We start from the raw sequence: 15,586 nt of genomic DNA, 5'->3' as shown, positions 1-15,586 counted from the left end.
GTTGTGCCCTGAGTCCTCTGTTGCTTCAGATGAGGCTGATCCCCATGGATTTACAAACACACACAAATACATGTCATATACACATTCAAGTCACTTGTTTTAAATAAATGCTTCTATTTTAATTCAGTTTTGGTCTTCGTTGTAACTGATGTGCAGGGGGACAATGAGTGGTTGACCTCAGTTTGACTACAGCCCTGCTCACATATAATCAGAGTGAATTAGAGTTTCAGTGAGCGCTAATGTGGTCGACCTTCTGCAGGTAACAGGCAATCAAAGCAAACACATTAACGGCTACAGCGACTGGACTGAAATCTGGTGTGGAAGTAGCTGAGAGTCCTCTCCATCACGTACTCTGAGCACTAACAGCTCTTTATTCTTTCGAGGAGTTCTTGTTAATGTTTTTAACACAATAGGACAAGCTGCAAACTTTAAAAAAATGGGCTGTAAACGGAGGAATGTAAATAAAAAGCAACCCGGAGGACAATAAACATCTGTCTGTGAACTTAATTAAATGTTAATAAATGAAAAAAAAGAAACCTTTTTAATAAAGCTGTTACAGAAAAATAAACCATCTTCTTCACTGTGAGGATTTTAAAGATTCTTTCAGGGAGAATCACTGCAGAGTAATTTATGATTCGAGTCTCTTATTTACCCAAAAATATTACACAACGGTGCAAACGTATTTCTGTTTCGGTGAGCGGCAGCTGAAAACACTTCACGCTGACAGCAGTCTGTTAAAAGGCTTCCATGATGAGGGGACGCAGGGATTTAACATTTTGATAATTTGCCCGAGAGATAAAACCCAGAGGACCTAATTACCGGCAGCAACAAACACAAAATAATTTCACAGAATGACATTTTTACACAAACAAAGCTGGATATTGCTTTGCTTTGTGAGGAGTTTATTGACTCGAATAAACAAAATAAAACTTTGCCTTTTAGAAAAGGTTTAGGCCTCTTTACTGCATGGGTTTTAATGAGGATGGACGGCGGCACCTTGTTGTCCGTGTACTCCAACCACTGCAGCCCCAGGTTGGTGACGATCCGAGGCGTCCCGTCGTCCACGGGCAGAATCTCGATTTTAAACTTCTGAGGAGCAGCCGTCACAATCTGGAAGGACAGAAACGTCTGTAAAAACGACACAAAGTTTCTGATAATGCTAGATAACAGGAATGAATTCAAAACGGCATCAGCATGCAGCACTTTGTCGTGAAAGCTTCAGCTGCATTTTAAAAGCTTCAAAACAAACAAATCCACATTAAACTTACATCCCAGATCCAAAGACGTTAGGCCGCCGTGTTTAACGTCAACAAACAGAATCCAACGATTTGTAAATCACATAAAACATTTTGTCCACAGTGGAACATCTTCCCAATTTACCACAGAGGGAAATATTCCATGTTTTTTACAGCCTGGAGAACCGCTGCCCGTCTTTACTCCCGAGATCTTTTTATCTCCAGTCCTCTCACTGACCTGCTGATAATTAACCCAATTAGTGACTAAACGCTCCTCCAGCTGTTTCTGATTCCTACCTCTTACTTTCACAGCATTTTGCAGCTCTAGGAACAACTTTTTAGAGACGTGTTGCTGCCACAAAAATTCAGTTTCACCGTTTGATATGTTCACTGAGTTCCACTGCGGATAAAATATGAGTTTATGAGGTTTTATTTAACTTTACACGCCCGTCCCAACTGTTTCAGAACCGGGGCTGCAGATAGAATAAATGTCAAAGTGTTGAAAGATTACAGAAAGAAACTAAATTGTCCGGTGAACAAATATCGCCTCACGCTGGTTTCACTGAAGGCTCGCTTACAAAAGTTTGTTTCTCCGTGAAGAAAGAGTCACTAAACTGACGAAGAGATCAGGAAGGAGGAGCAGACTGAGGAACATGAAGGCAAACAGAATCTTTTATTGATTCCCTCTCTTCAAACAGAGATGACACTAAATCAGATAAGTCTCTCAGATTTCACTCGGCGGTACTTTGTTGAGTCTCATCGGGGATTTGACAAAGTTAAGGCCGTCGTCTCGCGGATGATGAGGCCGACATTGACACATGCCACTAAAGGATCAATTCATTTACAGTTTATACATAATTCATATAATATTTAATAACGCGGCAGCACCAGAGGGAACTGATTCACCTGAAACTGCAGCAGCAATAACAGCTCAAACCAGCTCCCACTCACTGCTGAACCCAGGGTCCCCCGGGTGATGGAAAGGTAATAAACAAAAACCAGAGAGGTGTGTGTGTGTGTGTGTGTGTGTGATTGGAGATATCAATACCTGCACACTGTTGTTCAGTTTAAACATGCGGGCGATTAGTAACGACAGGTGGTCGGGGGCGGAGGAGAGGGAGGACTAAACTGACAAGCAGAGGAGTTAATTCACTCTGCACACACACACACACACACACACACAGTGAGGAACTTGTACAGTGGGGCGTCTAACTGGACGAGTGTCAGGATCAATCTGAGGGATTCCAGGAGGATCATAGCGACAGAAAATATAAAAAAAATATGAACAAAGAAGCTAAAACCCAACTGTAAAATAGAAAACAAGCAAAAAAGAACTAAAATGAGCAAAAGAGTATCTGAAAGCTAAAGTTAGCTAAACTGTGACCTCATGCTAAAAGCAGCAAACGGTAGCTAACAGCTAAATGTTGCATAAGAAGACAAAAATAAAGCTCGATTTTCTTATTTAAATAAAATAAATGTTCTGTAAAGTACAAAAAAGCTGCAGCTTCATGCAACATATCAGCACACTATTCCTGACCGAGATGCACGTTTTAAATGTATATTTCACGTTTATTTCTCTTCTGAGCAATAAGAAACAGCACCTTTAGTTATTCTGCGGGGATAAAACACTTTTCTCTCAATTTAAACGTGTAGTTTTTGTAAATAATTCAAATTGTTAGACAAAGCAGGCATCAAATTCACCTCCTGGAGAGGCTTCTTCTGGAAACAAGAGCTCAATCATGTTCTTATTGTTTGAACCTTTTCTTCTGGAACCGAGGATTTCTTCAAGTGGAGCATTTAAATCCCAGACACATCCCCAAGGGGTTAAAAACATGATGCTACCGTCGAAAACATGACGCTGGCAGCAAGACGGAAGGCAATTACAGATAAAAACTGACACACTGTTGGCGTATTTATTGAAAGTCTTCACGAGTTACAGCAAATTGAGCTGGAAAAGAAAGTGAGACAAAGCTGACGGGGAAATGATGTTCCTCTCCTGTCAATAAGACGTGTTTAATGGCTGCAAAAATATCAGGAGCTACTGATTATTCCAGGATCTCCGGATCGGGATGTTCTTCTCAAACTGTTCCTGTTTTCCAGTAAAGATTTAAGCCGCTCGTCTTTATAAGGACCAGAAGCAGCCGATTAAAGCTCCTGTCATAAAATGGTTCAGCGACGCCAACAGATGCCCTCAACTCCTTGGCTGTGATAAAAATGTCCGAACACACACACACACACACCTCCTGGCCGTCCTCCTCCACCATGAAGAACAGGTTGGTGCCGTCGGCCACAGAGAAGGTGAAGCGGTCTTTGAGCGAGTTGGAGCCGTCATGGTTGTAGCTGATGCGGTTCTGGTAGACGTCGTCCATCGTGAAGGTGCCGGTCTGCCGGTAGTGCTGGCCGTTGCTGGTGCGCTCAATGGCGCCGTGGCGAGGAGGCTGGACGACGGTGAAGACGATAGACTCCGCCTGCAGGTGGTTTCAGCAGAGGAAGAGCGTTAGGAGGATGTGACTTTAAGGCACACGGGTCAAACTGAAGGCCCGCGGGCCAGATCTGGCCCTTGGTAACATTTATATTTGTTAGATCTGACCCTCCAAACAGATTGAGTATAATTTTACTTAAAAAATCTGATCCTATTTAGTGAAATCTTCTGGTGACAGTTACTTGAATTTCTCAGTAATCTTTGATTTGGACATGGAGAAGTTGGAACGGGACCGATCAAACTCCTTTAATTTATGTCTTTTTCTGTATTTTCTTCTTGTTCCAAAGTTAAATATTAGCAGCTGTATGTTCGGATCTTTAGCTGCTTTATTGGAGAAAAATTCACAAGAAATTAAGCTAATAATGTCTTTTAAAATTCTGTCTATTTTCTTGGTTCATTAAAGTATGTTTGTTAGGTCTCTGATATTTCTATGTGAATGATTTGACACATTGCTGAAGACTGGCCCTCGGCTCGGACTGTTTGGGAGTCCGGTCGCTGGGATGTTCTGCCTTTTACTGGTTACCATGAATCTTAATTAGAAAACGGGCAGCGCCGTACCTCCGTGTCTGCATCGGTGGCCTTCAGCTCGAACTCGGTGATGGTCTTCCTCACCCCCTCCTGGACCCTCATGCCAGGGACCTGGAGCAGAGGCAGCGAGTCGTCCACGGGCTTCATGGTGATGTAAAACGTCTGAGCCACCTGAAAACGAGCAAAGACTCGTCAACAATAGGTAATGAGTGGCTTCGGCTGTTACAGCACGTCAAGCATCTTCCAACATAAATAAATGTTTGGAAAGAAATCCTCTTGTACGTAATTATTATTGCACCTCAAAGACTCAAAAACTTTGTCACAGTTACCATTTACTACTGTAGTTTAATAATTACTTGAGTTTCTTTTCTGTAAAGATAACCATTAGTGTCCTGCGTTATTTATATTAAGCTGTTTAATCTGCAGGCGTTAAATACTGAGCTCAGTTCTAATGAAGACTCATTTTAAATTAATCTTTGGGGTCATTATTAGCTCCTAAAATCATTTTACCACAGCCAAACGTGTGACTTGTTCTGTTTGCACGATTGTTTTCCCACTTCTGTTTCCTGAACTTTAGGCAACAAATCCTAAAACCACCGGGAGGTTTATGGGAAAAATCCAGAGACTTTTTTAGATTTCTACACGTCGTTCACGTTTATGTTAAAACTCGTCGATTCTTTTAGAGACTGTTTTGTGCTAACTCAAGTTAATGTAGCATCATGTGTTTACCCTCCAGCAGAGAAAAAGTAGATTGTTATTTAACTTTAGTGTGTTTATTTTATGTTCAGTTATTGTTTCTTTAATAAAACCTGACTTATTTGTGACATATAATGCAACACAACAGCTGTCAGTTCTGTTAGGGGCTGTTATGCTAGCACAGGCTAACGTAGCATCAAGTGTTTAGCCTCCAGCAGAGAAAAAATAAAGAGTTAATGTGTTTTTTTTTTGTCCATTTATTGTTGTTTGTAAAATGTGACTAATTTCTTACAAACAATGCAACACAGCAGCTGTCAGCTCATTTAGAGACTGTGTCGTGCTAACGGCTAATGTAGCTTTTAGTGTTTAGCCTCCGGCTAATCAGAGCGAGTTAATGAGCTTGAGTCTGCTGAAATATTTCTAACTGATAGTCAGAAGTTATGACGTTTGGGAACAAACACACAAACGTCCAGTTGAGACACAACTTAGCCTGCCATGATCTCAGGGCAAAATTTAACAACATTTCTCTCATGGAAACTCTAAAACCCAAATGACAGAAAATAAATAGCACAATTAGCAGTTAGATCAGAAGCAGTGCGAGCCCTCCAGCGGCTTTTTATTGACCTAAATAACGTATAGTGCTTTTTAACAGAAAGCCTAGACCTCCTTAAAATGGAAGCAAAAGCACTGAAGCACTTCAAACACTAACCACTCAGGCATAAAGGCCAAATTACCTTTTCTACATGTTTACCTTCGTTCTAGTGTTTCTCATTAGCTCTGATTAGCAAGCCAAATTTATGCAGGAGGCAAAGCGAGGAGGCTGGAGGAGCTGGAGTGCTTCCTCATCCCCGCTCTGAACGCTCAGGAGCTTCTAAGACTCGGTTCAGATGATGCAAAAACATCATGAGCTGCGCTGGATATGTTGCCACGGCGACATGCGTCACAGGAAGCGGCGCTTCCCGGTGACGACGGGATGTGTTGGGGGTGGGGGGGGGGAATACGTCCAGCCTTTGGATGAGGTTTGATGGAGAGCAGATTTATGACTGTCAACAGTATATCTGAGCAAAGTGGTTCCCAAAGTTGGAGTCCGGGCCCCAACGTGGGTCAGGAAACATCAGACAGGGGTCCTTAGATATTAAATATATTCTCCAGATATCAGCTTACATTTAAAATGTCCTCAGGACATTGTTTCACTATAATAGTTTCAAAGAATAAAAACAATCCTGTTATTGTTTTATTTTTAGTATTTAAACCAGCAATACATGGGCAGAAGCCAAACAGTTTCTAACATATTTCAGATAAAAACAGGAGTCATAAATGGATAAAAAAATTAATAAATTGGTTGACAAGGCTCTTTGTGAAATGGTGTAGAAGCATTGTTTGTATACGTCGTCCAGCAACAGTCTGTGATTTTTATTTTGTGTGTTTAAAGGTGAAAAAGTTTGGGCCTGCCTGCTGGAAGGAAACATGTTTGTCTGATTGACATCAGTCTGCAAAATCTGCACAAATAAAACCAAATCAAATTAATTTCACTCAGGAGAATCTGCGCCCTGCAATCAAACAAAAAACTTTAGAGCAGAAAACTAAACATTTATTTTCTGCTTAGGGACCGAATCTGTTCCTCTAATTAGGGCGAGGGTTTGCTGAAGTGATAAAAATCCAGTTTTCTTTTACAGATCAAGGAGTATCTTCAGCCGGTGATACGGGATGATTTAGATCGTTACCTGACCAAGACGCCAAAAAAAAAGAAAAAGAGGCATTTTAAAGTTTCAAAAAGGAGGGAAGGAACTGAGAAGGGCTTTGAAGACGATTGCAGGAGAAAATCCTCCCTTCTTTTCTGCTAATTGAAACCGACTGAGTGCTCGAGTCGAACGTGTGGCTTCTGAGACTAATTAAACTTCATGTCTGTCTCAGGGTTTTATTGTTTAACTGCAAATATCTCCCATCTTAGCAGAAGATAGATGGGCAGTTAAATAAAGAGAAAACTGATCTACAGTTTGTTTGTTTTTTAATTCTGTTGCCTATTAAGTCCATAAATTGTCCCACAGCCAAGAAACATTATAACCTCTTTGCAACAGAAACGTACCAAATGAGCAGTAAATTAACTGCTGAGAGCCCAATCAATTGGAGAAAAAAGGTTTTTCATCCTAATGAGAAGCCTTTTCTCCTGAGGAACAACAACTGAAGTGTGTGTGTGTGTGTGTGTGTGTACTAAGGTGTGCTCAGGTTGAGTAATTCTGCTTCATTAGTTGACAAAGTTTTTAAAAGATGCTGTTTTACGTCAGGTTAGCTTTAACGTCACGCCTCAACCTGCCCGACACGCCGGGACCGAAGCCGGCGTTTACCTCGTTGGTGCCGTCGGACACAGTGAAGGAGAACTGGTCGGCGTGCTTCTCTTCTTCGCTGGTGTGGACGTACTGGATGCTGCGTGACGCCAGGTCAGCCTGGGTGAACGAGGAGATCCTGGTACCTGGAAGGAACAAATTATTTACACTTTCCTGTCAGCTGTTTCCCACCAAATTGTTTTTGTTTTTTAATGTTTGCATTCTTTATAGTTGAGTGATTTGTTTGAACATGTTTATTAGTTTATAAAGCTCAGGCTGGTTTTTAGGTTTGTAACCCTCTTCAATCAGAACCAAAGAGTCCTGAGGTTGAAAAACACTGCTGAAATATAAAACAACTACAGCTAAATTAAATGTGTCACACAGTCATGAGATGCATCTTAAAATAAAATAATAATTCTTAGGGATCCATCAGACAACATGTTTCAGATTGACCAGTCTTTGAGTCCAACCCGTATAAATGAGTGAAGTTAGCTGTTTGAACGATCTGTAAGGGGTTTAAAAATAAAGTCATGTGAAGCACAAAAGGTGTAAGAGGCGACTAAAAGGGAAGCTGTGTTTTTTACGGAGGTGTAGCTGCTCAGGGTTTCTGTTTAGAGCCGGTGTGTCCAATCCTGGTCCTCAGGGCCACCATCCTGCATGTTTTACTTGTTTCTCTGCTCCAACACACCTGATTTGAATCAATGGGTGATTAATAGGCTTCTGTAGAACATGAAGAGGTGATTTAACCACTGAATCAGGTGTGTTGGAGCAGGGAAACAAGGAAAACATGCAGGATGGTGGCCCTGAGGACCAGGATTGGACACCCCTGTTTTAAATACTCTGGGAGCAGAAAGGCTTCAGTCCATCTGAGCTTTCACCCTCCATCTGTCGGCAGCCGAGGTGGGCAGAAACCGGTCCACCTTTTATAAAAATATAAATCTAACTTCACGGCGTCAGCCCCACCTGGACTGGCCACGTGCTCCAGCTGCCCGAGGCTCGTCTGTTTGGTGACCCGGTAGATGAGTTCGCCGGGCTCGCTGTCCTGATCGCTGGAGGACAGCTGCAGCGTGGTCAGCTTCTTTATGGAGTTCTCATCCAACACCAGGCCTTTGTTTACGTCCACAGAAGGAGGGAGGTGGTCCTCTGCGGGGGAGAGAACAACAGTCAGTCCCAAACTAAAAGTTTTATCCTCAGGAGAGAGTTTGAAAACAAAAAAAAACGTCTGGATGGAGATGTTTTCAGGCAGCAAAGGTGAGTAAAAGATTGTTTTAACTACTTCTACAAAACAAACGTTTGATCAAAATCTGAACATGTTTTAGACAAAACATATTTGTTCACACAGCTTCATAAATGTTAGGACAGGAACAATATCCCTGACTCTAACAGGAGCACAGATTTCACTTCCTGCCTCCAAGTATTTTGAGAACTCCTTTTTTTTTAGTTTAAAGATATTCAGATTGGTGGTTTTAGTGCAGTTGTGTCCAATCCTGGTCCTGGGGGTCCTCCATCCTGCAGGGTTTAGATGTTTCTCTGCTCTGTAGAAGCCTGATAATCACTCAGTGAATCAAAGCAGAGAAACACCTGAAACCTGCAGGATCAGGACTTTAGTTTAAAGGTCAGTTAGTGTAAAAAACCACAAATATCAGTGTAAAAAATGAAAATGATGGCATCCCCGACAACACCACTCACAGGAAACACTGAATAAACGCCACAATATCAGTTTTTATCCCGATAAAGCAACTTGAAGTTAAAGGAAAATCACAGAATTATAAATGATCCAATGAACATGTTGCCTAAAATATCCCACTCCTCAGTGTGTCACACTGTAATTATATCATCTGTATTACACATTTTAATGATTTTATTTCCATCATCCCTGTATAATCATTTAGATGAACCTGCTTTAATAACGTATGCAAATTAGCAACACAAGAAAGGCAACTGAAAACTCTTTAAAAAGGCCTCGGTCACGAACATGATTTACTTGTTTCAGACGCTAAAAACAACAATTAAAACTCTGCTGAAGGTTAAGAAGCTGTTAGGGTAACTCATGAGAACCGTTGGGACTTTAAACTGTAACAGAAGCTTCTGCAGGAACCGCCTCGGCACGTTTTGTATGCAGGAAGTGTCCGGCGTGTGGCGGCACATCAGTAAGCGCGCGGGACAAAGGCATAAATCTGCAGTAATTGCCTTGTCTTCTCCGACAAATGAAAGAACACTTCAGCCTTTTCTTTTTGGCTGCAGGTAACAGAGCGCGGAGGGAACCCTACCGAGCACGCTGATGAAGAAGGACTGGTCGATCAGCTTGTTGCCTTCTGGATCAACCAGGTTGAACTTGAACGACAGGCTGCCTCCCTTCTCGCCTTTCTGGTGGCTGAACTGCAGCAGGCCTGCGAGACACGAAAAACACGAACGCCACGTCACCTTAGATCTGAACCCCAGGGAAAGAAAAAAACCTGAGTAATTACAGCTACACTGCTGTAAATAAGCAGGACCTACAAGGTTTTCTCTCACTGGGCTGCGACTAGGACAGACTAGTTAACGACTCGAACCTGCAGATTTTCTGTTTTTGAGTCGTGTCATCTGCAGTCCTGGCTGCGCACATTATTTCATTGCTCACCTCCCCCCACATTTATGGTTTAATCTACAGGAGAGCCCTTTAGAGATGAAGACAGGACCAGTTTTTTAATAATTATTGATTTCAGACCCGGACGCTGCAGCCTCGGATGTTTTCTGTTAGCAGAACCGAAACTCAGCTCCCCAGCGACTTTTTCCAGAGAAAACTTGTTGCACTAATTTCTTCAACATGTTCAAAATTCAAGCGAGAAGACTCCGAGAAGAAACAGAGACAGACTTCCTTGCCAGCCCAGAGAGAAACCACCTGAAGTGTGATAAATGTGAGACATTTCCGGCTGCCGGCGGATCAAAATGATCAAAATGATCCATGAGGACTCAGATTTAAAACGGAGGCCATTTTCACCCACGGGCAACAGGAAGGCTAATAAAGTAAACTGCAACTGACTGGAGACAAAAAAAGAGAATAAATTGAGATCAATTGGAAACATAATTAAGACATTTTGAGGCTAAATTGGGACAGGAAAGTTGTGGAAATGTCACAATTTATTTCCATTTCCGTGCATATAAAAGAAGTGAGATTATTTGATAATTTGTTTTGCATTTTGAGAGATAAAGTCTTTAATGAAGAGTCGTGTCGTTCATTATCACTTGTTGTAAAGTTTAAACATTATCTTGATAAACTGATTGGATTATTTAAAGTCATACAGTTCACTGTGTTTTAATATATTCAGGAAAAGATTTCAAAATTCATTTGTTTTCCTTTAATTAAAAAAAAAGCTAAAATATCTCCATTTTCTCTAACAGTTCATTGACTTGAATTCTTTTCTGCTTCCTGTCTGAAAGGAGAAAAGTTTATGAAAGCGAGACCTGAATGAGAATAAGCAGGATAAAGATTAAAGAAGACAGAAGCAGAGACCTTTGCCGACGTCCTCCTGGGTGAAGCTCTGAACCGGACCTCTGACTGAAACCTTCTCCACGCCGCCGCTCCCGCCGAGCAGAAGTCTGCCCACCGGAGGGTCTTTGGTCAGGACGTACCGCAGCTTCAGGCTGTCTGAGTCCAAGTCTGAGCCCTTCAGGTTCTGCTCCGTGATCTTCGACGACGACCCTGAAAGAGAACAAAGCATCTTAATGAGCTCCTTGAAGGCAGCGTCTCCGCAGGCGGCGGTGACAAGATGGAGAGCGGCGTTTGAGAGGGAGTCTCCAGAATGTCTCGAAACATTTCCTTTGAATGAGACTCAGAAGCTTCAAGTCTTGGTGCTTGAATTTTAATTTGACATATTTTGTCTCATGTCGCAGACGTCTCAAACCCACTTCCAACTCGTTTTGATTTAGTTTTTGTAAATTTCAGAAATCAGAGTTTTATTTTGACGCCTGCAGAGGACAGGAAACAGCCGAGGCTGCAAACCTAAAACGCCCAGGTGAGAAATAACTCCATGTTGAGTGTAATCCAGTAGATTTAATCATAAAAGGCAGCAGAAGCGTTCAACAAAATAATGTGCACAACCCAGAATGCAGCTTTGTAAGCTACGCACACAAAAATAAACCTGGTCCCTTAAAACGCAGCTGCAAAGACTGAAACCAAATATTTCGCTGTTTTCTCACATTTTCCTCAGATTTTGAGTCACCAAGTTTCCAACAGTTGCATCCCAGTGAGATGCTGCCTCATCTTTATTAATATTTAAGAAGTTTGTTTAATTCTTGTATCGTTTTTTTGTTTTACAATCAATAATAATTTAGCTTCACTCCACAACAATAAATGCATTAAGGTAAAAACTAACATATAATGACGGAGCGTCTCTTAACCCGGAAACAGTCGTTTTCATCTAGTTAGTCAACTCTTTTATCTTCGACTCGTTGTGTGGAAGAGATGTTTTCTTATAAATCAATAAAACTTCTGTTAGGAGGACCTTATTTTATTAAATTAGAAATGTTTAGAGCCAACAGATCAGCCATTTAATGGCTCGTAATGCGGACTCAGATGCTTTTCCTTCTTTAAAACTTTACATGGTCTGAAGGTTTCATAGACATTTTAATACAAGCCCAGTTTGAAGACAGGATGTTGTGAAGGTGTAAATAAAAACAGATTTGTAAATCCCATAAACTCTCAGTGTAACGCAGTAAACATCAAATATTTAAGCTAAAAAACTGCTCTGTGTTCAGTAAAAATACAAGGAAACTTTGAATATGATGACAGTAAATCATCTGAAATGACAGATTTGTAAATCTTTGTATTTATATTTGACACAACATCCCGTCTTGTCTCATCTCCTGTTTTTCAGCGTTAATCTGGTTTTTGGCGCTCACCTGCTGGCAGCTGCAGGCCTCGGTTGACGGTCATCCGGGGACCCTCGCTCCTCCTGACGTCCATGGTGAACTCCAGCCGGCCCGTGTGGGTGTGGACTCCGTCGGTGAGGGTGAAGCCCATTTCGTCGGCCCCCCCGTTGACGGTGTCTGGCGTGTAGACCAGCAGGCGGTCCAGGACGTCCTGGTAGGTGAAGGTGGAGCCCTGCGCGAGGACTCGGCCATTTTCCAGAGGCTGAGAGTAAAACTGCCGCCTGCGCAGTTTGCCTGGGAAAACAAACTTATTATGAAAACCTCTCATCTGTGAATGTGGACGCTAAAGGAATGATGAAAACATCTTGAATGGCGTTCACTCCAAAAGTCAACCAGTTGCAGACATACAGGCTTTCTGTGGAAACGATTTATGGTCAGCCGAGACAAAGACTGGTTTATTTGGACACGATGACAAGAGGTATGTTTGGAGGAGCCGGGGTGAGGCTTTCAGTCCTAAGAACACTGTACCAACTGTCATGCATGGTGGTGGTAGCATCATGCTGTGGTGCATTGCAAAAAGGGGATGGGGTAATGAAAAAGAAGGACTGACTCCAAACTCTTCACCTCAAACCAACAGCTAGACGGTTAAAATAATGATCCTAAACACACAACAGAGCTGGTTTCTGATTGGATAAAACATCAGAGCTGGTTTCTGATTGGATAAAACATCAAAGCTGGTTTCTGATTGGATAAAACATCAGAGCTGGTTTCTGATTGGATAAAACAACAGAGCTGGTTTCTGATTGGATAAATCAGGCTAACATTAGGCTTCTGGAAAACCCTGGACCTTAACCTGATTGAAAATTGGTGGACGGTGAATAAAGGCCAAGTTTGGGCCAAGAAACCAACCAGTTTAAACAAACTCTACAGAGTCCGCTGCCAAGAACACTGAATAAATTATCCTGAAATCTGTCAGAAGCTTGTTGATGAAGACAAAAAGCCTGCAGCAGAAATGCATCTTGCTAAGAGACGTTTGACCAATATCAGTGGGCGTGTATGGATTAATCTGAGCCTGAACTTCAGATTCTTGTTTTTAAAAGTCATAGAAGTTGTATGTTGTATAACCACTCTACCCTGGAAAAGAATGATTTAAAAAAATCATTAAAAGTCTCAAATTAATCTGACATTCAGTCCAAAGATGAGTGGATCGAAGCTTCAGATCGTGACTGTATATTTCTAAACACAAACAGACAAAGAGTTAATTTTTTAGCTTCAGAAATCTAAAGTTTCCTGTTTCTTGTTCTTTCCTAGTTCCTTTCAGAACAGGCTGATCTTTAGGTTTTGCACGTCAAGATAAGAAAACACGAGCCAGCAGCATCCTGACATCTTTATTACCTTACAGACGGCTTCTCTCTGATGAATCTGAGAGCGTTGGAGGGCGGCCATGTGGGGAAAGTAAAAAGGGGCGCGTTGAAAGAAAGACGAGCTGCCTGAGATTCATCATTTCATATGAAATCGCTCGCTCTGTCCCATCGGTCGTGCACGGCGACACACTCGGCTTCACTCACTGTTTTACCGGGCTTTATGAGGCAGGGTGGGGGTGGGGGTGGGGGTCTGTTATTAAAAATGACCTGAGGAGGTGGAGCCAAATTACAGGAAAACGGTCGGAGATGACAGCGAGAAGGTGGAATGATCTATGAAACATCAGATGACAAGAAAACTGAAAAAATGTCTGATTGTGGAAAATACAGTCGAAGTAAAACGTCCTCTTACAACATTTTTACTTTTGAATTTGTTTTTTTTTTTTTTTCTTTTAAATAAAAGGACTAGCATTCCTTGAATGAATGCACATCACCCGCCACCTTTATTTGCCATCTTGTGCTGAGAAAAAATCATTTTGGAGCCATTTTTGGTCAAACCTGGACAATAACATCATGCAATATCTCACATTATCTCTTAACGTCTGCACTGAGGACGACTCTTAGCTACTACCACAGCAGACTTTACGTAAATATTTGTAAAACTGACTGAATTATGGCTGTTTTTGTGTGTTTTTTAAAGTCGGTCGGTCACACCAGCAATAAAAAGTAGATTTTTTTTGCTCTATAAGACAAAATTTACATTTAACAAATAAAAAAAATGTGTTTGGATTATTTTTTTTAGCTCATTATGAGTTTATCCATCACCTTAAACATGAAGGTATTAAACTGAATCTCTTCTTTGACATCATTCCAGACATCTCTTATCAAAGTTTTCACCCTGCACAAGACTTTGTGCACTTTGCTAAAGTAGTCGGATGACGAATTGCTGAAGAAGAAATATTTCTTGTCACATAAAACAAGAAAAACACTTTTCTTTGTGAAGCAATTTCTTTGAGCCCACCAGGCTTCGGCATCTGGGAAAGAAAACTCAATTTGCGCCGGTCGAGGAGCCGTCAGCAGAAGCGAAGTGTTTGGAGGTCAGTTGATGTAAGTGTGTGTGTCGTCGCGTCGAGAGCAGCGAGTGTGTGAGGGATGGCTGCAGACGGCGTGCGGCGCTGGACTGGCGTGTTTGTCTTGTTTTAAGTTGTTTGGGTGTCGGAAGTGAGAGTAATGTTTTTATGGTTCTGTGTGTGTGTGTTTATTTTCATCATACAGAATAATTTATGATCAACACAAACAGATACATCAACCTAAGTGTGAGGCAGCGTTTGGCTGGTCTGTGTGGAGAAGGACAACCTGAATGTGTGTTTAAATGTTAATTTATTGACTTGTTAGCATAATATTCCCGTGTTTATGCTGCAGCGTGTGTGTAAACACAAACAGGAAGATGTTTTATTGATCGGTGGCTGCAGACTTGATTGACGAAGTTTTTATGTCATTTTGGACAGAACTTTTTTTTTATTTGTTTGTGTTTATTGCTGTATTTCATTTTAAAGCAGCTGCTCACAGTCAGCGTCGACTTGAACTCTTGATGCGAAGACGTCGTCCGACACACAGCGCTTGGACTGAGTGCTGTGAATGACTCTCAGTCAGACCATCCAGGATTTTGCAATGTTGCGATCGCAACTATTAACGCAAAATCAAGCAAACCCCACGAAATCGCAACTTTGCCCAAAACACAGCAACTTTAACCCAATATTTATTGTTTCTGAAGTGATTCACCACCGTTTCTGCGGTCTAGTCTCTTCTTTGTGGGTTTGTGTAGTGTGGAATACAAAATAACCCCAAATAACTCACGAAGAAGACACATGACGTCACTTCCTGTTAACATCAGAATGCAGGGAGCGTGCAGGAGCAGCGACTGAAGCCAAAATGTGCGCTAATGCTTCACATTTGGCCACAAAGATTTCAGCAAACCAGTTTCCTCCCCAGCTGCAGCTGTTTTGCACGTCCTGCAGTGTAATCATGGAACATAAACGCATCGACAAACACTTTGTGTCTGCAAAACATGTGAGGAGAGCTGCAGACCAGGGACAATCCAGAAATGCT

The 15,586-nt window shown here is 41.7% G+C and overlaps 1 protein-coding gene across 2 annotated transcripts in view; it reads right to left on the bottom strand.

The window, feature by feature from the left end:
• The window catches only part of fras1 (Fraser extracellular matrix complex subunit 1), a 207,701-nt gene that overhangs the window by 17,659 nt on the left and 174,456 nt on the right, over positions 1-15,586 (bottom strand). For both annotated transcript variants that reach the window (XM_037976630.1, XM_037976661.1), the window contains 8 exons: positions 12,147-12,410; positions 10,759-10,947; positions 9,536-9,655; positions 8,229-8,408; positions 7,287-7,411; positions 4,276-4,416; positions 3,476-3,703; positions 997-1,110 (listed from right to left, as the gene is read on the bottom strand). In XM_037976630.1, the coding sequence (XP_037832558.1) occupies positions 997-1,110; positions 3,476-3,703; positions 4,276-4,416; positions 7,287-7,411; positions 8,229-8,408; positions 9,536-9,655; positions 10,759-10,947; positions 12,147-12,410 (1,361 nt within the window). The remainder of the gene's footprint in view (positions 1-996; positions 1,111-3,475; positions 3,704-4,275; positions 4,417-7,286; positions 7,412-8,228; positions 8,409-9,535; positions 9,656-10,758; positions 10,948-12,146; positions 12,411-15,586) is intronic.

This window comes from Kryptolebias marmoratus, linkage group LG1 (genome assembly GCF_001649575.2).
Source record: "Kryptolebias marmoratus isolate JLee-2015 linkage group LG1, ASM164957v2, whole genome shotgun sequence".
NCBI lineage: Eukaryota > Metazoa > Chordata > Actinopteri > Cyprinodontiformes > Rivulidae > Kryptolebias > Kryptolebias marmoratus.
This window is presented reverse-complemented; position numbering and strand designations above follow the sequence as displayed.